Source organism: Carassius carassius, chromosome 1 (assembly GCF_963082965.1).
Source record: "Carassius carassius chromosome 1, fCarCar2.1, whole genome shotgun sequence".
Taxonomy (NCBI): Eukaryota; Metazoa; Chordata; class Actinopteri; order Cypriniformes; family Cyprinidae; genus Carassius; species Carassius carassius.
Genome location: NC_081755.1, coordinates 30948028 through 30974030, shown reverse-complemented (window position 1 = coordinate 30974030; position 26003 = coordinate 30948028). Strand labels below are relative to the sequence as shown.

Below are 26003 nucleotides of genomic sequence, written 5' to 3'. Positions count from 1 at the left end.
GCCAGGCTCAGGGAATCAAACCGCTTTTATTAATCTGAGAATTTTCTCAGATGACGCAAAGACTGTGACTGTGCCTCATCTCTTTCTTGCTCTCTCTCTCACTCCATCTCTCTCTTTATCACCCTCTGTCAATTCATTTCACATGTCTCTTACCTAATGCCTAAATCTTTTTGGATGGGAGAAGGCACAACAGCACAGGTAAGGCACTGAACTAATGCATGATACTGTTTTCGTTTCCATTTAAACTTGTCCCTTACCTTCTCCTTATGCCATATAATTGTATCTATATTTTTGCTCATGCTTCAATTAATTGGGCTTGTTATATTATGACATGCTAAAACACCATATATTGGACATAAAGTACTTTACTTGATTTCTTGCTCATAATTATCAGCAGTTGTCCATGGTTGTTGAAGCGTGCACAGCATTTCCTTTTTGCCTTTAAATTCCTCTCAGTGTTGTCATTGCACATGTCATTGCAGCACATATCAGTTAACAAATAGCCCTGGTTGGGCATTTTTTGAGTGTAGTGGTAGTGTGAAGTTGCAGAGAGATGATGGATGGTTTTTTAAGAGTGCAGATTATGAATGAGGCATGCTTCATTAGAGGCACTAGAGAAAGAGGAGTCAACCAGTCGTAGATTGATCGCTAGATTGAGACATATATCGGTGTCACAATGAATGGAGACCAGGGCGGCTTCAGAAATGAAGTAATGAAAGAGTTGATTGTGCAGACATGGAGCTTAAGGACAGATTGACATGGATTTAGGAAGGTAAAATGGGGGTTCCTTGGGGCTTAGTTAGGGAAAAACTTGCAGTAGAGAAACAGAGAAGAGGGAATTGGGGATTTATAAATTGTAAAGCTTTAGCAGGGTGAGGCGAGCAGATGTGATAGACAGTCTGTGCTTAAGGAGTTCAAACAACAGATTAATACACTCAGATTATAGTCAGAGATAGAGGGGTAAGGGGGAGGGTGTGTGCACGGATGTGTGTGGTTAAGCAAGATGACCCATACACGTCTGCACATGCAAAGGAATAAGCCCCCAGATGGACTTACACACATCTACCTGCAGATGTGCATGATCACCCTTTTAAAGTTAAACCGAGCAAAATAATTAAAAACATTCTTTCTTTACTGTATGCATTCATTTTATTGCTTTACATCAATCTAAAATAGTGTTTATTGTTTAGTGACATATTATGATAGCATTCTGGTAAAAGATTATGATGCATGGCTTTTAAATAATATGCAATAGGTTTTTTTTATGTGTGCAAACTTGAGATACACTCTTTCTTTTTTCTAGACTGCAATAAAAAAGTTCTTAATATTTTTTTATTATTTCTTTGTCCAGGTAAAATACCTAAAATTCCTTAAAATAATGTTTCGTACTTGAGGATAGAAATTGTTTACTTATATTATGACTTGTTTTACAGAATTTATCTTTTTATTGAATGTATTATTATTATTATCCCATTGGAAAATGAAAATGGTTTAAGTAAAATGTATTTCAAAGTATATTTAATGTACGATTTAGATAAAATAAAAAAACAATTATAATAACTTAATGTATTTTAAATGTATTTCATTTTTTGTAGCTCAAACAGTAGTGGATGGCATTGAAAAGATCAGTGTCATTGATTTGATTCCCAGGGAATGCTGACCTCAAAAACATATACCATGAATGCAATGTAAGTTGTTTGGGATATAAACATCTGCCAAATACATAAATGTAGTGTAGATATTTAAAAGCAAATTTAAAATGCTGATTAATAAAATAGTTTATTGCATTTGATGGTTGGAATGTGATAGAGTACTTAAGATGTTTTCTATAACAATAAAGAATTCCTGTAGCTCAAACAGAACACAGTGCTAGCCATATCAACAAGATCATGTAACTGGTCAAATATATAGTTTAAATTCAAAGTGGATTAAGTATTTATCTGAAATGCATTGTAACCCATCCATATATAATGAGATTATGTGGATGGGTCTAATTTGCATAGTTCATGTGTAAAGTTGAATAATGGTGGTGGTGTCCAGTCTGTCACTGTGTTGCTTCCATTTTCTCACTGAGGCAGGGAGTTATGGGATTATATCTCTATCCTCTTGCAAAGCCCACACCAAACAATCAACCTCAGAAAATAATCCAAATACACACACACACACACACACACACACACACACAGAGACACACACACACACACACACACAGTCTGGTCAGCTGTCCTTGTAGTGACTCTTCTTAGGTGTAATGGTTTTTATACTGTACAAACTGTATTTTCTATCGCCCTACACTAACCCGATACCTAAACCTACCTGTCACAGGAAACTTTCTGCATTATTACTTTCTCAAAAAAACAAACAAAAAAAAACACATTCTGTATGATTTACCCTCCCAAAATGTATAATTACCCAGCTATGTTGAAATCTTATTTTATCTAGAAAATTAGCAAAAAAAGAACAAGTGATTAATAAATAATAAAACATAGACATATGCATATGAAAATGCAAAAATGACTGTAATAATAAACCAAGCAAATAGAAACTTAAAACAGAATGTATCTTGAAACAAACATCCATAAGATCTTATTCTTCAGTAGTTCTCCTGTTTAGTTTAAGCCACCAATTGAAGAAAGTTATCTGTAATGTGACAGAAATTTGGTTGTTTGGTTTTGGTTCGCAGTTCCTTTTTTTTTTTTTTTTTTTGACATTGATTGCTATCTTTCACACTGTTACTGAAGCTTCTGCAAATAAGGGCAGCCAAAACACAAGAAACACATTCTTACCTCCTCCAACTTACCCCCAGAAAAAATAAAGGGGAGAAAAAAAGCAGCTATGCGGTTAGCAGTTGTCCCAGTGTGATGGTTATAATAGCAGATTTAGTCAGCTGGTCAAGATCGGGAGACTAGCTAAACTGTCTTAAACCAGGCTTGGTCAAGGTTTAGCTCCATTACACTAATCTTTTTGTCACTCTTAAATGCTTAATTTGCTTCTTGGCTATAGCTTTCTAAAGGGATTCCCCCAGGCCTTTCTGTCTTCCAGGGTTTTTATTTTGACCGCAACATCAAGTCTTCTGACTGGAGAAGTAAAAGTTGTATCTCTCTATCTAACATTTTCTGGCACACTGATTAACACAACCAGAATCTTTAATTTCCACACTGAGATTGTTTTTTTAAGCTGTAGTTTTGCTTGTGGCCAATAGTTTCATCCATTCCATTCCTGAGTATCCTGTTCTGTCATAAAGAGCTTGCCACTGTAAACTGAACTTGTTCTGCAATAGAATGCTAAAATAAGCTACAAGTTTGTAGTTATTCAATTGTAGTAATCAATTTACACTATTTGAAAATAATATTTTATTTTAAAAAGTGCACATTCACTCTTTATTTGTATGTCTAATAGTCAAAAACGCAAACATCTCTTGTCACGTTCATTTATGATTTACATTAATAATGATCGCATATTTTCAATTCAAAATGCTGAAATTTCATAAAAGGTTAAGTAGTTTGCATCACTAGATAGTATATAACTGTCAGTTGCAGAACATTGCAGAACATCATCGTAAAACACAAACTTTACACAAACTCTGATTGTGTTGTGACAGTGACAGTAAGACCCCCTTCTTTGATTTGATTGGCGATCTTGATCTTTTTGACATTGACGAGTGCTATTGGACCACTGAGGTAGACCAGCTTAAAAGTTTAACTTTAAAGTTTAACAAAATTTTGTCATCCTAACAACAAACAGCTTTACTCATTCTTATACGCAGAATCTTATACTATCTGCTATATCAGCTATGACTTTTTTAATATTTTGAAGGACACAATGGGTGGAAAAACCCAAAAGTAATAAAAATAGACATAAATGCTTCACACCATCTGCTTTTAAATCTTTTGATCTAAAAACACATCTTGATATTCCATCTCACATCCTGTGTGAATGGCACTTAATGCAGCACTGGGCCCAAGTAATGGCCCGATATCTTATTTTAATTAATTTTGCTCAAACATATCCATGGAGACTCAGCAGACAACCAGAAGTAGCTGTAGTTTTCCAAACCTGTATGATTTTTTTCATCTTGATTGGAACATGAAAGAAGATTTTCTGCGGTATTACGGGTGAACTACCACTTTAATATTATCTTCTGACTGACAGCCAAAGCTCTTACATTATAGGTGGCCAATCCTATTCATGTTCTTATTCATTAATCAGTATGGATTGGTGGAAAAGAAAAAGGTCACATACTTTATCAGGGGAGGGATGCATTGTGACTCTGGCTGATCTTACAGACCTGCATCATGTCTGAAAAACAGATTAAGAAGTTATGCATTTCATTGTGAGATTACTTGCTCTTTATTATTGCAAAGGCTAACAATTTTTTTATGAATTTAAGTCTTTGTGCCTTACTTGTTGACTGTCATTCCTCAATGTTTCACTAACATCCTGACCTTAAAATCACTTACTTGGCAGTGTTGAGGGTAATGCATTACAAGTAACGCGAGTTACGTAATCAGATTACTTTTTTCAAGTAACTAGTAAAGTAACGCATTACTTTTTAATTTACAAGAAAATATCTGAGTTACTTTTTCAAAAAAGTAACGCCAGTTACTTTGTATTCCCATTTTTTGACTGACAAGCCTCCTGTTCCCATATCGGGAGAAATCGGAAGTATGGAGGCGTTGTGTGTGCTGTGTGAAGATGTTACTGTAGTTCTAGACTAAATGTGAATGTTCATTAATTCATCCCACTCACAAAAAAAAAACAAAAAAAAACAGATTTAGTATTCATCAAAATTAATCAAAACAGTGAAATGCAAACTCAGAATATAACGCAAACCTGCAATAACTAAATATATTAAATAACACAAATGTACCTATTCCCATTTTATTAACAGTGTCTTTGCTGCTGACCTTTAATGATCCAGTTCAACCATACTAATAATTAAAAAATGACTTTAGATAAACTTACAATTGTGCTTCATTGTTTTTTTTTATTGCTGAAGAGTGTTGAACCTTCTTCTCCTGTGTTCTACTGTACAGACGTGAATTTACTTTTCCTTCAGCCTGAGCTTTATTCATTACACTTTTTGGTGTGAAAGGGCTTTTACATTTGCTATAAATAGAACTTCTTATATTAAAAAACAATCAAGCCCTGCTCATATTTAAAAAGTAACGTGAAAGTAACGCAAAAGTAATGTAACGCATTACTTTCCATAAAAAGTAACTAAGTAACGGATTTAGTTACTTTTTTAGGGAGTAACGCAATATTGTAAGGCATTACTTTTAAAAGTAACTTTCCCCAACACTGTAATTTGGTTACAACCTGTAACCTCCTCTCTAAAAATACAAAGCAGCTCTCCAAAAAAGGGATTAGCAGAATGTAGCAGAGCTTCATTTTTATACAAGCGGTTCTGGCATGTTGTTGCCTGCATTTGAATGTGGAGACCTTTGTGAAAACAGGTTTAAGCTCACAATGAAAAATTGTGAGGTATTGTAAAAGGGATGCAGACTCACGGGTCATAAGCTTCTATTTCTCACTCTCTCTCTCTCACTCTCTCTCTCTCTCTCTCTCTCTCTCTCTCTGTCTCTCTCTTCTCCCCATGAGGCTTCACAGAGGATTATGTTTGTGCAATTGAAACTTGGCAAATGACTTCCCTTCCTCACCCTCCAAAAAAAAAACCAAAAACATTTCAGCAGTGCTGCCAATCCGTCTTTATGTCTGAGCAGCAACTGTTGTTATAGTTTAAATCTGAGATGAAGAACAAACAGATGAACAGGACAGGGAACATCCAGAAAAAGAAAGAGAAATGCAGGTCAAAGAGTCAGAACCTAACAGCACCGAAAAACGGTAAGAAGGGAAAGGGCAAAAAGGCAAAGACGGGAAACTTGGGTAAGTATTTCTCTCATCTAGTTAAAAGACTAGTAAAAATAATTATTCTTTGTGATGATGCAATTCACAAATGTTTGTCGCTCTGTCTTTCAGCTCTTGCTTTCTTCTGAACACGTGTGTTTATTCTATATGTCTCATTACTCAACCCTGAGTTTCTCCTACCTCGATCAGTGTCCGGCTTTAGGCAGATGTTTATAATGGGCCGAGGCTGATGAAATGTTTATCGGCCCCACTTGGCAGTCACATGGTATTCTAAAGGAGCAGGAGCTTTGTATGATTCCCATATGGAGGTTTGACAGTGTATATATGGGTGTGTCTGTGTGTGCGTGTAAGGGAGCGCTTGAAAAATACCAGTTTAGAAGATTAAACGATTGGAAGGGGTTTATAATGTTTTCCTGCAAGGCTTTGTGTTTTTGTTCCTTCGTGATCTGTGATCTCATTGACTTTCAAACCGAAGAAGGCCTCCATTTCAGCATAATTTGAGTTCTTATTATAAAAAAGGCAGAGCGTTATAGGAGAAACAGTTGTAAGATGCATGTGATGTGAGGAGGTGTATAAGTAAATCTCTTGCTTGACTGTTTCGGACGATCATAGGGATGAAGGAATTGCCAACTGCTTGATGTGGATGAGAAAAGCTTCATGTTGTGTGGTGCAGATGTTGCTTTGGAAGTTTCTAATAAACCTTTTGTTTATTTATGCATTTTAGACTTGGTCGTAGTCATACATAAATAAATAATTTAAATATTAAAAAGAAGAATACAATCAAATGAGGCTGTGTGATACATTGGCCTCTGGCGTCATGAGCATAAATGGCGACAGATGAAAATAATAATGACCAATTATGGTAATCTGTTGTTTTATGTGTCGGCATGCTGACGTAAACACAGCAGAGGGTCGGTCAAGGCTTTCTAATGCAAATGCATAAACCTGCCATCACACTCCTGCTGGAATCTAGGCCTGTGTTGCTGAGGCAAAACATTGTGACCAGTGCATTATTTGTGAGGGTGTTAATCTCATTTACAACTACAGTTCATCAGTCTCAGACATCGCAGTTCCTTTTCAGTCGTTCACTCTCAGCGTCACGTCGGATGACCAACGAATTGGGATCTTTCTTAGAGAGACCAATCCACTTTGAATGTAAATTCAACGAGCCAATGCACATTGGTATGCGATTATTGCATCCAGCTATCGCTGATCACAGCATAAGTAGGCAGCTGGTGCAGCGCATATTCAGCTTTTTGTTTTGGAACCGAGTGGTTTCACCGTTCTTCTACTGACCTTCTGCTATGAGTGATCTAACTGATCAAGTTCAGAACGCTCTCTGGAAGCTCTCATACTGGTGGTACGGCACTTCAGCAGTGGTGTATCTTCCCGTGTCGAGCGGGTTGCACACATCATGCTGTACTACCCTCTGTTTGAGTTGCAGGCGGCCATCTCCCCAGTGAGCTTCAGCACACTAAAAGAGCAGTTCCCAGAATTCTCCTCTAAGGAACCAACTTTCGAAGAATCCTCCTTCAGCTGGCAATTCACAGCCAGTGGAGCTGCCGAAAGAACAGATGATGCGTATGCGGATGTGGATGTGGATGATGCGGATCCGGGAATGATGGGTATGCTTTCCAGGGCCACTGAGAGAGTCGGGCTTGAGTGGAATCCTCCACCGCATCCCGAACCCTCAAGGCTGGATGATTGATTTCTCAGAGTGGCTCGCGCTGGTTCTTGGCTTGCCCACCTTTCTTCCCGGAGGTGCATGATGAGCTCACTGGGTCATGGACGGCACTTTTCACTGCCACCCCAGTGGTTCATCCTTCCTCACCACCCTTGATGGTGGTGCAGCACGGGGTATACGAAAGTCCCTCCGGTGGAGCGATCGGTTGCAATGCAATTGTGTTCATATACCACTGCTACCTGGCGGGGCAAGCCATTGCTCCACTCCTGACCATCAGAGCTTATGCTGCCTGCGGAGAAGCTGCCTCTGCCCTACACGCCATGGCATTGTTGCAGGTTCATCAGGTCAAGGCACTGAAGGACCTGCAAAAGAGTGGTCACGACCCAGGAGTTCTCAAAGAACTCTATTAATACCGCTATTAACCTTGTGCTACGAGTGGCGAAGGTCACTGCGCGGACTCTGGGCTGTGAGATGTCCACTATGGTGGCCCAGGAGAGCCATCTCTGGCTGTGTCTGGCTGACATGTACAAGACGGACACGACACGATTCTTGAATGGCTCTTCAGCCTGCTCATCGCCGAGAGTGGCCCCTGCCGCCACCCCCACTCCTGTGCAGCATACGCAGCAGCCACCAGCAAAGCAGCGCCATGGAACCGGCAGCAGGGCACAGCCACTCGCGCAAGAGCAATAGGCCCTGGGACAGGGGACCCAGAGGCGGAAGGACCTGCTCATCGGAAGATGGTGATCGCACCACTTCCTCCCCAGAGGAGGGCCGGGCGGAGAATCTTTTGTTTCTTTTTTTCCCTGCCACTGACTTCGCAGAGCAGTTTCCTCTGTCTCTGGGTACCCATAGTGGACGTGGAGCTGTGGATGGGCCAGTCCCGTATTACACTCACCCAGCTGTGGCCGTTTTGACAGTGCGATCAAACGTACTACTCACCACCCTCTGCCTGTATGCAGCAGAGTAATGCACACAGGCTGACCCCACTTCAGACCGGCAATGAGATACCCAGTTCGGTTCCCTGCGTTCCCCCTCACTGCCCCACCGTGGGTATGTCAGTGGTTCAGTTGGTGAGCGACGGTTTCTGGGAGCCCGATGCAGAGGTTATCTTTTTTGGTATGGAGTTGGTCGAACAGACAGCACGCCTCATGCAGGAACGTGCTCAGTTGGTGTTGAACTGAACTGCTTGAATTTCTAATTTCCTCTCCAGAAACATCTCACTGCCTGTTGTTTAAAGGGATAGTTCACCCAAAAATGAAAAAATGATGTCAATAATGACTCACCCTCATGTCGTTCCAAACCCGGAAGACCTCCGTTCATCTTCGGAACACAGTTTAAGATATTTTAGATTTAGCAGTTAAGTGATATCCGGTTCGCAAACAAATCACTCGATGTAACCGGATCTTCTTGAACCAATTCACCAAATTGTACTGAATCGTTTGAAACGGTTCGCGTCTCCAATAAGCATCAATCCACAAATGACTTAAGCTGTTAACTTTTTTAACGTGGCTGACACTCCCTCTAAGTTAAAACAAACCAATATCCCAGAGTAATTAATTTCGCGAACCGGATATCACTAAACTGCAGTGTTTTGAACGCGCTCACAACAGACACGGGAGAGAAGACAATGCTGAATAAAGTCATAGTTTTTGCTATTTTTGGACCAAAATGTATTTTCGATGCTTAAAAAAATTCTAACTGACCCTCTGATGTCACACGGACTACTTTGAAGATGTTTTTATTACCTTTCTGGACATGGACAGTATACCGTACATACGTTTTCAATGGAGGGACAGAAAGCTCTTGGACTAAATCTAAAATATTTTAAACTGTGTTCTGAAGATGAACAGAGATCTTACGGGTTTGGAACGACATGAGGGTGAGTCATTAATGACATAATTTTCATTTTTCGGTGAACTAACCCTTTAACTTCCTGACCGAGAGAACACTCGGCACTGATGCACTGGCACACAGCTGACCGCGGGGCCTGTGCAAGTATGTGTTTGCCCAGTGAGCATTCTAGCACAACACTGTGCAAGGTCAGGGAGAACGAGAAGCAGGTCCTGTTAGTGGAGCCCTATTGGCCCACCCGAACCTGGTTCCCAGAACTAATTCTCCTCGTGACCGCACCTCCTTGGCCGATTCCTTTGAGGGAGGATCTACTGACTCAGAGATGGGGCACCGTGTGGCACCAGCGTCCAGACCACTGGAAACTTCACGTCTGGTCCCTGGATGGGACGCAGAGGTTCAAGGTGACCTACCCCAAGAGGTAGTTGACACCATCACTTCAGCCAGAGCACCATCTACGAGACACAATTATGCCTTAAAGTGGAACCTGTTCATTGAGTGGTGCTCTTCTCACCGAGAAGACCCCCAAAGATGCCTGGTCAGAGTCGTGCTGTCCTTCTCGCAGCAAGGGTTGGAGCGAAGGCTGTCTCCCTCCTCCTTCAAAGTCTATGTTGCTGCGATTGCTGCTAACCACGACCCCGTTGAAGGGAAGTTGCTAGGGAAGCATGTCCTGATCATCAGGTTCCTTCGGGGGGGGAGTGCGAGAAGGCTAAATCCTCCACGGCCCCCCTCTATAACCTCTTGGGACCTGACTTTACAGCACTACAGTCGAGCCTAGGATTCTGTCGACAAAAACCTTGCTCCTGCTTGCATTAGCCTTCATCAAGAAGGAAGGGGCCCTGCACACATTTTTGGTCGATGAATCGTGCCTAGAGTTTGAGCTGACTTGACTCTCAGGTAACCCTGAGGCCCGGCTATATGCCCAGGGTTCCCACTATTCCCTTCAGGGATCAGGTTGGAGGCAGTCCCAGCCTTAGCTTTGATCTGTCGCGTCCGAGCAATAAGATGCTACGTAGACCGAACACCAAGCTTCAGGACCTCAGACCAGCTCTTTGTCTGTCACAGAGGCCAGCAGAAGGGGAATGCCATCTCCAAGCAGAGGATGGCCCACTGGAAAGTGGTACCATCACCCTGGCTTTTCAGGCACAGGGTGGCCCTGCCCATTTAGGTTGCAAGCTAGAAGTGTTGGAGGATGCAACAGGATGCAACATGTTCACTAGATTCCTGTCAAGCTCCTCTATCCCCTCAGCAGCCAGACATGCCATAGCAGTCGTAGCTGGTCTTCTTGTGGTAAGCCTTGGCCTGTGCCAAAAATTAGCGGTGCAGGAAGTTTCCACGGGGTCACTGAAAGGGTAGGGATACAAATTCATTGGTCAGCGTCGTCATCACGTCCCTACACCATAGCTTCTGTACCACCACTGAGCGGCCGGTTACTAGCTCGGCTTCTCAGGGAAAACCTGGATATGCGCTGCACCAGCTGCCTACTTATACCCACGCTGTGATCAGCGACAGCTGGATGTAATAATTGCATGTCAATGTGCATTGGCTTATTTAGTTTACACTCGGAGTGGATTGGTCTCTCTACGTGAGATCCCAATTCGTCGGTCATCTGACGTGACATCTCCATTCCCTCCTTCGGGGAACAAGGGTTACCATACATAATGTTACTTCATCTATCTCTGTCTTTGTGTTTTTCTATTACTAATATGACATTAATACACACGCTAAGTTTGTTGTAATTCTGGTGAATTGTTTTGCTTAGTCACTGATGACAGAAGGAGAGCTTGAGGTATTGGGAAAGATATTTTTCATTGTTACTTATTCATCATTGCACTAGTATTTGTCTAGAGCAATTTTTGGAAACCAGGCGTGATGAAGGAAGTTTGTCAGATCTGGAGAAAACAATCCCTTCGAATTCCCATTCATCTTAATAGCTATTACTCAGCTTCCGTACGTTCTGTGCAAGATGATAACAACCTTCCTCAATGCCTGACTTAAAACATAGATTTATTTTTGTTCTGACTAATTAAAGAACTTAAACAGAACAATTCTAAGCTGGCAGTCCAAACTGTTAAGTGAAGACTGATCAAAAAGATTTGTTTAAAATTAAAATTTGCTTTGAATTAGAAATTTGAATTTGACCATTTTTATTTTTAAGACAATTATTTATTATGCAATAAACATTAATATATTTTCATAGTAAAGAATAAATACAAGAGTAAATAAACAAACACATGGGGTTTCCAAGTTCTGTGGGCACATCCCATAGACAGTGGTTTATATTGTGCATACACTATTTCCTATCCCCTTACCTTAACCCTAGCCCTAGATTTTCCAAAAACTTCATCCAGTGTGATTTATAAGCGGTTTCACTAATTTGGATCAAAAAAAGATTTTGGATATCTTTGTAAGGACATTTTCTTTTGTTTCTACAAGCATATTATATATATATGTAGTTTTCTTACTGTCTGTTGTGTTGGTCAAATACTGTAAATGCAGCCTTAATGAATATAAGAGACTACTTTCAAAAACATTACAAAAACATCAATGGAGAAAAATGCCTTTGGCAGTAGAATTTAATAATTTTGATATCAACCAAATGTGCTGCATATGTCCTTTTAAGAGTGAAACCAAAACATTTTTATGTTCAGATCTGGTGGCTGGCTGTAGTACAGGTCATAAACCCTATATGTAAACAAATGGTACTTGAGGAAAAATAAATAAATTACACTTCAAATAATTTTTTTTCCCAAAGATGGTTTCTGTCGTTTTAAGTATAATTCTCATCATGCTGACGTATGTAAAAAAAAATTCAAATCCTCCTTATTTTTCCTGAAAAGCGGAGGACACGGCCATTTGTAAATTTTATGGGTCTGGCTCCCGGTCTCATTTGCTTCCAGCTATTTTCAGCTGTACAAAACCGCTTGTTTTGCTGGTTGATACTCCAGATTGGTGTGTCTTTCCATATAATTGCAATGTATTATCTTAATTATGAACACACCAGTTTGTAGTGCAAACAGTTTTACTGTTTACTGCACTTTGCTATTCTTATTATTATTTCCCTATAGTGGCTAATCAACCATAAGTCTCACCTATAGGCTTACTTCTGCATTGAAGAATCAGGTGGTTAAGTTTGCTTTTAATTCATTATTTGATAGCGTATTGATAAATAGCATCACCACCGCAAGATGACAGCGGCTATAATGGCATGATCTAGATTCACTTTTCTATAGTAGAAAGAAGTTGAGAAGCATCATCCATCCATCCAACCAGCAGGATCTAACTGGGCCATGCTAACCAGCAAAAACCTGACCCCCTGACCCATTAAACAGGCCAAGTTCACTGGAGGCATAAAGTGAAGCACAGGATGTTTAAGTGATCATCACTGTTTATTTACCTTGGATTTTTTCTTTCTTTCTTTCTTTCTTTCTTTCTTTCTTTCTTTCTTTCTTTCTTTCTTTCTTTCTTTCTCTCTCTCTCTCTCTCTCTCTCTCTCTCTCTCTCTCTCTTGACTTATACAGACAGAATGACGAATAAGCATTTGGGCAACCAGAAAAGTGCAGCATTGCAGATGGAAGATAGAGTGGAAGCAGAATTAAAAGGCAACACACACCAACAATGTGGCTGGTTTTCACGCAACCTGCTCCTTGCCCTCACCGTGCTAGGTGTGCTTCTGTGTGTGTGTGTGTGTGTGTGTGTGTGCGTGCATGTATGCATGTGTGGGAGTGTTTGTACACAGCTTCAGATCTGTCTGTGTCTCCTTCCTTGGAAGTTCAGGGTATTAAATAAATGTGCCATTTTATTGTTTGGTGGACATAAACTAATAAAGCCTAGCAAGTTATAGTGAGGTGATAAGGACAAAGCAGGAAAGATGGTATTATCTCTAAAATAACATACGGGAAGAGATTAGTTGATTGCGTATGCAAAAAGAGGCGTTTAAGGCACAGCAGTTGGAAAGAGGAAAGAAATGGTCATGAAAACTGAAATATTACTAGGGTCCAAAAACAATTTATAAATGTATGATACCATCAATTTCATCTCAGTTTGGCAGCTTTTATCATCAGCTTTCATCTACTTACAGTGAGGTAAATATTTATTTTATCCCCTGCTGATTTTGTAAGTTTGCCCAAAGAAATGAAGGGTCTGTAATTATGTAGGTTTATTTTAATGATAGAGACAGAATACCAACCAAAAAATCCTGAAAAAGCACATTATATAAAGTTTAGAGATAGATTTGCATTTTAGTGGGTGAAATAAGTATTTGATCCCCTACCAGCCAGCAAGAATTCTGGCTCCCACAGATTGGTTATGTGTCCATGTGGAACACAGATTAAACCTGTCACTTTAAGAAGTTACTCCTAATGTCAGCTCATGTGTAAGACACCTGTCCACACAATCTGTATCTTTCATTGCAATCTCTCCCACCACCATGAGCAAGACCAAAGTGCTGTCAAAGGATGTCAGAGACAAGACTGTAGATCTGCATAAGGCTTGAATGGGCTACAAGACTGTGACGAGTGGGGCGGGGCTGAGGGACGTGGTAGCGAGGCCGGTGGAGTGATTGGAGATGAGACATGGATGCTCGAGGCGGTGGGCTGGAGTGAGTTGCCGGGGACGGGCGAGATCGCTGCCGGCCGCCCACGATATGGAGGGGCGGCTGCCGTCTGTGAGGGAGCGGAGGAGTCGGCGCCATTCGCCAGGTGGCCAGCCATCCGCTGGAACAGGGAGGAGCAGGGAACGGGGGACTCCTGCCGGCTGCCCAAAACTGTCCGCCGAGGGCCGTCCAGTGCCACCGCCAGGCACCGCAGAGGAGATCACCCAGCTGGTGGAGGGCCGAGCAGCAGTGCGTCGGGGAAAGCAGTGCGTCGGGGAACCGGAATTTTTTTTTTTTTCCCGCAGGTCCCCGTGAGCGGTCCCCCCCGGAGGGAGTGGGGGGGAGTAGAGCGCAGTCTCAGGAGTACCCCCCGGCCTGCGAGGGGTGATGGGGGTATGTGACGAGTGGGGCGGGGCCGAGGGACGTGGGAGCGAGGCCGGTGGAGTGATTGGAGATGAGCTACACCTGTTCGACCCGCCGGTCTCGAGGACCACGGAGGAGATGGAAGGATATAAAACTGGAGCGACGACAGTGAAGGACAAGAGAGGACCAGGCCTGGGCTTTATTTTAGGTTTTGGTTTTATTTTGTGCGCATCAGTCGTCCGTGAGGGACTGTTGCGCTGTTTTGTGTTTATTTGAATTATTAAAGTTTTATTTTGATTGTCCGCCGGTTCCCGCCTCCTTCTTCCCGATGATTAGGAAGTTTGAATTCATTACAAAGACCATCAGCAAGAATCTTGGTGAAAAGGATACAACTATTAGTGCAATTATTCGGAAATGGAAGATATACAAAACAACCATCAATCGGCCTCGGTCTGGAGCTCTGTGCAAGATCTTGCCTCATGGGGTAAGGATGATAATGAGAAAGGTGAGGGATCAGCCCCAAACTACACGGGAGGAGCTTGTAAATAGTCTTAAGGCAGTTGGGAGCATAGTCACCAAGCAAAACATTGGTAACATACTACGTCACAATGAACTGGAATCCTGCAGCGCCCCACAAGGCACATATACAGGCCTGTTTAAAGTTTGCCAATAAACATCTAAATGATTAAGAGAAGGTTTGGGAGAAAGTGCTGTGGTCAGATGTGCTGAGATTGAGCTCTTTGGCATTAAATCCCTACAGTCAAGCACATTATGCTTTGGGGCTGTGTTTCTGCTAAGCGTACAGGATGACTTCACTGCATTGAGGGGCAAATGGACGGGGCCATGTACTGTAAAATCTTGGATGAGAACCTCCTTCCTTCAGCCAGAACATGGGTCAAGGCAACAAAGGAGTGGCTCAAGAAGAAGCACATTAAGGTCATGGAGTGGTCTAACCAGTCTCCAGACCTCAATCCTGTAGAATATCTGTGGAGGGAGCTGAAACATTGAGTTGCCAAACAACAACTAAGAAAGCTTAAGGATTTAGTGAGGATCTGTAAAAAGGAGTAGACCAAAATGCCTCCTCAGATGTTTGCAAACCTGGTGACCAACTACAAAAAATGTCTTTCCTCTGTGCTTGCCAATAAGGGTTTTTGCACCAAGTACTAAGTCATGTTTTGCTTGGGGATCAAACACTTATTTCACTCACTGAAATGCAAATCAATTCCTAACCTTTATATAATGTGTTTTTTCTGGATTGTTTGGTATTCTGTCTCTATACATTAAAGTAAACCTACCATAACAATTACACACCCTTTGTTTTTTTGTAAGTGGTCAAACTTACAAAATCAGCAGGGGATCAAATAAATATTTTTCCCACTGTACATTCTTAGAAATATAAAAGATAAACCTTGTCTGTCGTTTCATAACTGTGATCATCGGTCAAACTGTAGACAAATTCCAAACTAGCAAGTTCTCAGCAAATTTTTTGGCCCCAATGTAGTGACACTGTTTATACAACAGTAGTTTGATATGTTGCAGATACAGGACAGTTATGCAGTGGTGCATGTGAAATACCCAGTGTCCTACAATGATCCATACAACTTTTAATAAGCAGGCCAAACATAACTGTTTAATCAACACTCTCACAGGTGTTATAGCGGGCACAGTGCTGGGCATGATGCTGCGTTATATTCCTGATCTGGACACAAACACTCTCATGCTGGTTTCGTTTCCGGGAGACATCCTAATGAGAATGCTGAAGATGCTCATCCTGCCTCTCATCATTTCCAGTCTCATCACAGGTCAGTGCTCAAACACATGTGTTGTATTTTAAGATTGCTTAATGGGAACAGAGTGTCTATAGCACCAGAAAAGAATCTATTTATCTTTGTCGATATAAGATCTCTCTCTTGTTCTGTCTGGCTCGCAGGCTTGGCCGGTCTGGATGCTCGCTCCAGTGGAAGAATGGGCTCCAGAGCAATGGTGTATTACATGTCCACCACAGTAATCGCTGCTGTTCTAGGGGTCATCCTAGTGCTTGGAATACACCCTGGGAACCCAAAACTCAGATCCAGTCAGTTCAGCTCCGCCCCCAAGAACCAAGAAGTCAGCAGTATGGATGCCTTTCTGGATCTGATCCGAAACCTTTTCCCTGAGAACCTGGTACAGGCCTGTTTTCAACAGGTAAAAAAAATGTGCTTGAGCTTTGTAAAGTTTTAAATGTTATCACAAGATCACCCAGTATGCACCTGGAGTCAGTGGTTTACCATGAAACCGGGGACTGCCCACAAACAGAGACATCATGGATGAGAGTCTGTGTCTCTGATGACTTGTGTCTCTCTCTTCAGGACTTTTCTCTATATTTGTGCTCTGTTGAAATGTTTTTTTTGTCATCTTTCTGCATTTCTGTTGTTTAGAAAATGTGAATCTTTCAGAACAGTGGCACAGCGGGTTGCTCGTGATGTATATTGGGATCCTCGAGTCACATCTCAATTGACCAATAGTTTCAGGCTGTCTGCAGCCATTGGTTCACAGCTGTTGTTTTTTACATTGTTTGTTCATGGTTTTTGAGCAACCTGTCCTGTCCATCTGCCTAATTTGTCTTGCTTCTAACAAGTGAAGGATGAATTTGTTTTGAGTTTTGCCTACAAACAATATGAGAATCATTTTCTCTTATCTTTTAAGGGGCCTATTTATTTTGCAATCCTAACATTGGATGATTACTTTTTTTTCATTCAAGCATAGTTTTTTCCTGCTGTCTGCTGTCAGAAAACAGTACACTTATTGTCCAATTATTGTTTTAATATTGCAATTTCAGCTGTGTTGTAAGTTGTAATTCCTGCATCCAACTTAGTTAGCAGAGCGCATGCAGACTAGCATTTAGTGCTACTTTGAGACCGCTTGTTTAAGGGCCTAAACATTAAAACAAACTAAACAGTCCAAAATTTGCATTGGTTCCCTGTAGATCCAATTTTCTCATGTGTCATTGATTCAGATCAGTCTGTGTGTAATGACAAAGTACCACCAGAGCGATTTGTCAGCCTGCAGAGCTTCTGCTCTCTAATAGTTCTCATGGTACTTAGATGTTAAATGCTGATCGGTCTGCACAGCACCGCTAATCGCATCAAAAATAAAAGTTTTTGTTTACATAATATACAGGTGCATCTCAATAAAATAGAATGTTGTGGAAAAGTTCATTTATTTCAGCAATTCAACTCAAATTGTGAAACACATATATTAAATAAATTCATTGCACAGAGACTGAAGTGGTTTAAGTCTTTGGTTCTTTTAATTGTGATGATTTTGGCTCACATTTAACGAAAACAACAATCTCAACAAATTAGAATATGATGACATGCCAATCAGCTAATCAACTCAAAACACCTGCAAAGGTTTCCTGAGCCTTCAAAATGGTCTCTCAGTTTGGTTCACTAGGCTACACAATCATGGGGAAGACTGCTGATCTGACAGTTGTCCAGAAGACAATCATTGACACCCTTCACAAGGAGAGGAAGCCACAAACATTCATTGCCAAAGAAGCTGGCTGTTCACAGAGTGCTGTATCCAAGCATGTTAACAGAAAGTTGAGTGGAAGGATAAAGTGTGGAAGAAAAAGATGCACAACCAACCGAGAGAACCACACCCTTATGAGGATTGTCAAGCAAAATCAATTCAAGAATTTGAGTGAACTTCACAAGGAATGGACTGAGGCTGGGGTCAAGGCATCAAGAGCCACCACACACAGATGTGTCAAGGAATTTGCTGAACCACAGACAACGTCAGAGGCTTACCTGGGCTAGGAGAAGAACTGGACTGTTGCTCAGTGGTCCAAAGTCTTGTTTTTCATTTGGAAACCAAGGTCCTAGAGTCTGGAGGAAGGGTGGAGAAGCTCATAGCCCAAGCTGATTGAAGTCCAGTTTTAAGTTTCCACGGTCTCTGGTGATTTGGGGTGCAATGTCATCTGTTGGTGTCGGTCCATTGTGTTTTTTGAAAACCAAAGTCACTGCACACATTTACCAATACATTTTGGAGCACTTCATGCTTCCTTCTGCTGACCAGCTTTTTGAACATGCTGATTTCATTTTCCAGCAGGATCTGGCACCTGCCCACACAAAAGTTTGTTAAATGACCATGGTGTTGGTGTGCTTGACTGGCCATCAAACTCACCAGACCTGAACCCCATAGAGAATTTATGGGCTATTGTCAAGAGAAAAATGAGAAACAAGAGACCAAACAATGGAAACAATGAGCTGAAGGCTACTGTCAAAGAAACCTGGACTTCCAGACCACCTCAGCAGTGCCACAAACTGATCACCTCCATACCACGCTGAATTGAGGCAGTAATTAAAGCAAAAGGAGCCCCTACCAAGTACTGAGTACATGTACAGTAAATGAAAATACTTTCCAGAAGGCCAACAATACACTAAAACTTTTTTTATTGGTCTTATGAAGTACTCTTATTTGTTGAGATTGGTAAATGGTTGGTTGTTGTTAAATGTGAGCCAATATCATCACAATTAAAAGAACCAAAGACTTAAACTACTTCAGTCTGTGTGCATTGAATTTATTTTATACACAAGTTTCACAATTTGAGTTAAATTACTGAAATAAATGAACTTTTCCACGACATTCTGATTTATTAAGATCCACCTGTATGTGTGTACTTTGTATATTTGTTGTGTATATATAAATACACACACATACAGTATATATTTTGATATTTCGTATAATTTATCATTTATTTAATTTATATATAATTTCTATATATAAATATATTTAAATTTAAATATATTTTTTTCTTAAATATATATTGTTTGTGTGTGTGTATTTATATATATACACATAAAAATATACACGTTATCAACATTTCTTTCTTCCCTTTTCAGGTTCAAACGGTGCTCAAAAAAGTAGCTGTCCCAGTCCAGAACCAAACAGAACCGATCCTTGTCAACAGGAAAAAACTGGAAATGAAGTGGGGAATGAATGTTTTAGGTCAGAGTATATTCTGGGGTTTTTCTGTACTTAAAACACAAAATACAGCATAGATGAAATTTTAAGTAACAGCAAAAGAGTCATTTCAGTTTGTGATGCATTATTAGAAAAACCAAACAATGTTATGATTTATCAATAGATGAATTTCTGTTTGTCACTGTTTTTAATGGTAATTTTTCTCACCTCTCTGTGTTGTAAGGTTTGATTGGGTTCTTCATCACATTTGGTATCTACATGGGGAAAATGGGCGAGAGGGGGAAACTCATGAGTGATTTCTTCAACATCCTTAATGAGATCATCATGAAGATGGTGTCCATGATCATGTGGTCAGTATTATGTCTTTATTATGATTATATATTTGTTGCAAATGAAACAAATGAATTTATTTTAGCCATTTTATGGGTGTCATTCACTCATAAATAACATCCATTAATCTCTCCATGTTTTGATTGCTGAAGCATGGGATAAAACAGGCTACTGAAGTGTAGAAGTTTTCTTTTCTTTTTTTTACTAAGGAATTATTGTGTTTGAATCTGTCAAACATGTTCAGAGGAGTTCAGCAGAGTGAGGGAACAGTATAGCATGTAAGGAAGAGGGAAAGAGGGGGAGAAAACAGTACAGGAATCTGAGAGAGTGCAACATCGTATTTGTGTTCCCATGAGTAAATGTGGGAGTATTATTCTGGATGTAATATATCCTCCGACACATAAAACGCAGACAGATACCCACACGCTGGCAGAAAACAGAGCACTGAACTTATGATTCATGTCTGCAGAAATGAAATGCTTGATCCGAAATGTTAACAGGCCATTTTACAGCACAAGAGAAGTGAGACAGTGGGAACGAACATGTCCGTTTCATATTCTAATACATCTTTAACAATAAAAAGAAAAAGCATGGAATAAGTTAACAGCCCAAAATAAAAGCGTATGACAACAAAGACAGTACCCGCTCAGCCCTGAGACCGTCCCATCTGTAACTAACTGTGTTCTGTGTTTTCCAAAGGGTCCAATAAAGATCATCTGTTGCTTACTATAACACACTGTGAAATATTTATGAACAGCATTTCAGATTAATTAAATTCAGACCACATAAGAAGTGACATCATCTCACATGGTGTTCAGGTTGTGAAACTGGGCCAATATGATAATCCTCTTGCAAGGGACTCCCTTCTAAAAATGTAAAGGCAGCTATATATGAATAGAGATCAATTTGTAATGGAATGTTTGTTCTAAAGATAAAATAAGTATAGTTTTCCTGAGAATATTGAGAGTATTTTATTTTTAATAATAATAATAATATATATATATATATATATATATATATATATGTGTGTTATTATTATTTGAACATATTATTTATCTTGATAAAATTTTATTTACTTATACATATCTTTTTATTTTATATATATACAGTATATATAATTTTTCCATACATACAAACTTGATACAAACCAAATTGATTGATTGTTAAAAAATGCATTCAAATATGTTTTTTATTTTATACTGCTTGTTAAAGAAATTAGAGAAGTATTATCGCTTAGCAACATAAACAACAACAACAAAAAACACTTGACATCAACTGTAAACAGCTAAACTGACCAGACTATTAACTCAACTGATCTGTCTTCAGGTACTCACCAGTAGGCATTGCCTCCCTCATCTGTGGGAAAATTGCTGCTATCGGTGACCTGGAAGTGATGGCGAGGCAGCTGGGCATGTACATGGTCACAGTCATAGTCGGTCTCATCATTCATGGCGGCCTCATCCTGCCAGTCATATTCTTCGTCGTGACTCGGAAAAACCCCTTCACGTTTTACTCTGGTATCTTCCAGGCGTGGATCACTGCTCTGGGAACGGCCAGCAGGTACAGACAGCAGACCACTCCTCATGTGTTTCATGGTGAAGAGTTCTGGCTGTTCTGCCTTAAAGAGTTAAAGGTTACTTTTGTTTAAAAAAGTTATCTTGAGAACCAAGATCTATCTCTGTTTTTCTCTCTTTTACATATAGCACAGCCAAAACACATTCTCATGTTTAAAAAAAAAAAAATTATACTGGTAATGTGGTCTCAGATGTTTTAATATAAACTCCAACATAACAACTTAAAAAAAAAAAACATCAAATGGATGACTTATATTTTAGGCACCACATAAATCATCCACACTATGTAATCTGGCCAAACACGTTGTCTGATGTTCTCCAGAATGCAAGTCTAGAAGGATTAATCAGTCTAAATGGATGGGAAATTATGGAAACATATTTTAGAGAGTTGTTTATGAATAAATCTGGGTTTACATCTGTTGCACCAAACTATTTTCTGAATGTCAAACCAACTGTCAGTTTGGCACAGAATATGCATGCAATCCTATCAACCGGTTCTTTTTATTTATTTATTTTTATTACTGGTTTTGTGGGTTATTTTGGAAATAATGTTTATTCAGGGCAATTTTTCAAACAACAAATTAGCATTAGTTAGACAATTATAATAGATTTAATGTTCTCTTTTTCAGTGCTGGGACATTGCCAGTGACTTTTCGGTGTCTGGAGGAGAATCTAAATATTGACAAGCGTGTGACCCGCTTTGTGCTGCCCATTGGAGCCACCATAAACATGGATGGCACTGCACTCTATGAGGCCGTAGCAGCCATTTTCATCGCCCAGATGAATGACATTTCCCTAGATGGAGGACAGATTGTCACTGTTAGGTAAGGAGATGTGGAACTGAAACAAGGCAAATTGTGGCTTATGCAGTGGCTGCAATAAAGAAATCCTTGCATTACAACACATGCACACAACAAAAACCCCTTATCTACGGAGGGATTCAGCTTTTAGGTTATTCAGAGAACCTTTTCAGTTAACCTTTTTAATTTTATTCATTTTTTTATTCAGGTAAGACTTGATTCCTTATAATTCACATTTAAATGGGTTGAATTTTTAAAATACAAACACAGATCTTATATATAATATAATATTAATATACAATTATATAAAATACCATTCTTAGGTTGTACCATCACATTTTAATGACTGCAAATTTGTAGTCAAATATTTTATTTTATTTTATTTTATTTTATTTTATTTTATTTTATTTTATTTTATTTTATTTTATTTTATTTTATTTTATTTTATTTTATTTTATTTTATTTTATTTTATTTTATTTTATTTTATTTTATTTTATTTTATTTTATTTTATTTTATTTTATTTTATTTTATTTTATTTTATATATTCAGGTAATATTTAATTCTGTATAAAATGTCATTTGTTGTCTCTTTTAAACATCTGCCCGCTAGTTCTCACACGCAGTCTGAATGCAGTCCTGATTTATGAGTCAAATGTTTGGTTTTGTGATCTTTTGTGTTGTGCTATAACAATCTGGTTATCATTCCAGTTATTAGAATTGCCTTTTATTACTATGGCTCTATAATTGTAATACAGTTACAAAACAAAACTTAAACCTGCAGCTACATCACAGATGTTCCTCCTTGAACTGCGCTAGCATCTTCTTCCAATTCTTGTTATTTTTCATCTTTCCACCATTGAATTTCTTTTGTTTCAACCCCTCAGTAGATCATATCTGTCAGTGCCACCCCATATTGTCTCAGTCGTGGTGGTATAATCCCTCTCTCTCTTTCTCTGCAGTATGACAGCGACTTTAGCCAGTGTGGGAGCGGCCAGTATTCCCAGTGCGGGTCTGGTCACCATGTTGCTAATCCTGACCGCCGTGGGCCTTCCAACTCAAGACATTAGCCTGCTCGTCGCTGTCGACTGGATTCTGTGAGTTCAAACAGCTGTTTGTGTTATGTGTGGGCCCTGACGACGGCCCTGCTTTAATGATCAACTGATGTTCTGAACATAAACAGCTGTCCTGAGCTGTTCTGTGTCAGCGTTTAGAGCTGTCTTTTGTGTGTCTTCAGTGACAGAATGCGTACCTCCATTAACGTAGTGGGCGACTCTTTCGGGGCGGGCATTGTGGACCACCTATCACGGGCAGAGCTTGCCTTGATCGACGGGGAGATCCCTCTATCAGACGAGGAGTTTGTCCCCCCTCCACCTCTCCTCACTGAAATAGACCTCATAGACCCTCTCAAACCACCCGAACTGCCCCCTCGCTCCCCGCGCCCCCCAAAGCTCAACCATCACGCCCCGTCTCTGACCCCTTCACAGTCTCAGTCGCACTCTATCCCGCACTCGCCCCGCTCCGTCCGCTCACCATCACCTCACTCCATCCGCTCGCCCTCCCCTCGCTCCGTGTGCTCTCACTCCCCGAGGCCTTTCCGAACACATTCCCCTCGCCTTTTATGCAGGACGGAGCCTGGATACTGCGCCCTGCCCACTCATGACAACCAGGTGAGGCTTCGTTCAGAAAATAGCAATATTATGGTTAGATTTTCGATTTTTAAGTTACGAGTGCACAGATTGATCTTACAGAAATAGGTCACATAAAATGTACTCACCTTCATGTCGTTCCAAACCTGGATGACTATCTTTCTTCTGTGGAACGCAAAAGTCACTCTTTTTCTTTTCCATATACTACAAAAGTGACTAGTCTGGTGTGCTGTATTCCCAATTCTTAATTATGAGACAAATACAGTGTTTTTAGGGTTTTTTTTGCAAGAAACAGACAGCCATTAAGTCATTATTCACTGTTAAGCTTCTTGACGTGTTTAGAAGAGTTCATGATCTGTAAACAAGTCTTTCTTTTGAGTCTGATCTTGACAGTGATGTGTTATTTCCAGTTCACCAATCTGAATAATTTGTTTGCAATTTAGACTGATCTGTGGAGTTTGTTTTTGCACCCTTTTTAACCATCCTTTGAAAACTTCTATCCTTGTTCTTTGTAATTGCATGAAAAAGAGTGACCAAGTTCTGCGGAAGAACAAATACACTACACAACACAACACAACACAACATAGAGAAAGTACACAAAAAATATGTTTTTAAATTTGATCTGCTGCGGTTTCCAGAAAAGTGTTTCAGGTATTACAAGATTTTGGTGTCTGTATATTTTACTAATTATACTTGTATATTTAATAAAATTACATATTGTTCATAATAAAATGGTTTCAAATACAAAATGCCATCAGAGTAATAAAAAACAAAAATAGGAATATGCAAATGACTTATATATGATGTGTGATGTGGCTCTGGTGGGAATGCCCTTTTACTGGAAATTATCCAGAAATTCATAGGTTTACTTGCAACCATAAATCTGAAAGTAATTTCACCACAATGGTGAACCATTCACAGTTTTCCACTGTAAATGTCAACTTACAGTTAATCAATAAACAGGTTTTACTTTAGTGTGTTTACTGCAACATCTTTTTCTGTAAAAATGACATTGTATTGACATGAGGGTGAGTAAACTATTCGTTTTATGTCTGATCAGGTAATTCCGATGTTCTTATACTGAGGTGTTTATGATGTGAATATGCTGTTAAAAGTCACTCGTCACTTTGCATCCCGCAGATTACCACTCTTCCCAGAGGTTTCCGAGAGAGAGGCAGAGACCGGGAAAGAGACAGAGAAAGAGTGAGACTGCGCGAGCGGGAGCGGGATAAAGGGAGCGAGACTGAGGAGGACGAGGAGAAAGGAAGAATGATGGATGTGGCGAGTGACGGAGAAGAAAGCGACGACACGGCGTACGACAGGCGCCACAACATCCCACTTTGTGACCTGCCCTGAACGAAACAGACAAAGCTGCAGCACATTTCCACAATACTTCTTCCGTATCTCAGAACCCACCTTTCTGGGTGAACGCTGGCATTTTTGTTGTTTTGGCAAAGACTTTGAGTACCTAGGTTCGTTGTGTGTTTGTTTTGCATTGAGAATATAAGTCAATGGAGGGTTCACTGTGTTTCAGCTTTATAGTCTAGCAACTGCAACTGTTTGTAACTGTAAACCGGATGAGTGGCTCCGCGAGTTTATTGCACGTGCTCTGCCAATCTTGACTTTATTTATTAATTGACTTCCCTATCATATAATTTATCTAGACTACTGGGATACTGGTTATAAGACTGTATGTCACTGCACTGCTCTGTAAATCCCAGACTTACTCAATGGTTTAGGGAAAAGATAGCCTTGACTCACTTGAGCTGCCTTAGTTTACTTTTATAGTTTAGATGTCCTCTGTTCAGTTGCCAGTGCAACATAAACAAAATGACTACAGGCCGTTCAAATGAGTCGAAGCAGTTGGGTCCTATAAACAGTCCAAAGTTATTCCAAATCTCCCGTTTTATGATTTGTTGGGTTTTTCTTTTGACGGTGGTGAGGACGTCACAAGCAGCTCTGAGTAACATGATCCATTTTCTCAACGTACCCCTCATGTTCTTTTCCATTTCCGTGTGTCTTTAAAATGTGAATCATACACTAAAACATCATTTGCATGTACAGATTTACCAATACACTGTTTATATTAGTGGGTGTGACTATGACATCAGGCTTACACACCTCAGCATTACCAGAACAAGTGCAGTTACACAAATCTGACATCCAACTTTATTGTTCTTGCATAAGTCATCCACGGTCATGCTGTATGAACGCCAGTGCAGTTTTCACTCACATCCAGTCCATTATAAAAATAAAATAAATATAAAAACACACAAATTAGATTTTTTTTTTTTTTTACTTTTCATACTTAACAACACATTGCACAA

The 26003-nt window shown here is 40.0% G+C and overlaps 1 protein-coding gene across 2 annotated transcripts; it reads left to right on the top strand.

Moving 5' to 3' along the window:
- On the top strand, positions 1 to 26003 carry LOC132145009 (excitatory amino acid transporter 2-like). Of its 2 annotated transcripts, none has more exons than XM_059555691.1 (11): positions 1 to 198; positions 12922 to 13065; positions 16007 to 16159; positions 16288 to 16541; positions 19244 to 19349; positions 19549 to 19675; positions 20982 to 21215; positions 21859 to 22053; positions 22990 to 23124; positions 23265 to 23697; positions 24817 to 26003. In XM_059555691.1, exons 2-11 carry the CDS (start codon positions 12927 to 12929, stop codon positions 25030 to 25032), a joined length of 1992 nt encoding a protein of 663 aa, XP_059411674.1. In that variant the 5' UTR covers positions 1 to 198; positions 12922 to 12926; the 3' UTR covers positions 25033 to 26003. The 2 variants fall into 2 exon arrangements, with proteins under 2 accessions (XP_059411674.1, XP_059411665.1); XM_059555682.1 differs by lacking the exon at positions 1 to 198 and adding an exon at positions 5654 to 5886.

Excerpts from the sequence above, each read along its gene's own strand:
- LOC132145009 (XM_059555682.1), top strand. The coding sequence starts at position 5,751 with ATGAAGAACAAACAGATGAACAGGACAGGGAACATCCAGAAAAAGAAA. Across the intron at positions 13,066-16,006 it reads CCTTGCCCTCACCGTGCTAG|GTGTTATAGCGGGCACAGTG; the intron begins GTGTGCTTCTGT and ends ACACTCTCACAG. Across the intron at positions 19,676-20,981 it reads ATGGTGTCCATGATCATGTG|GTACTCACCAGTAGGCATTG; the intron begins GTCAGTATTATG and ends ATCTGTCTTCAG.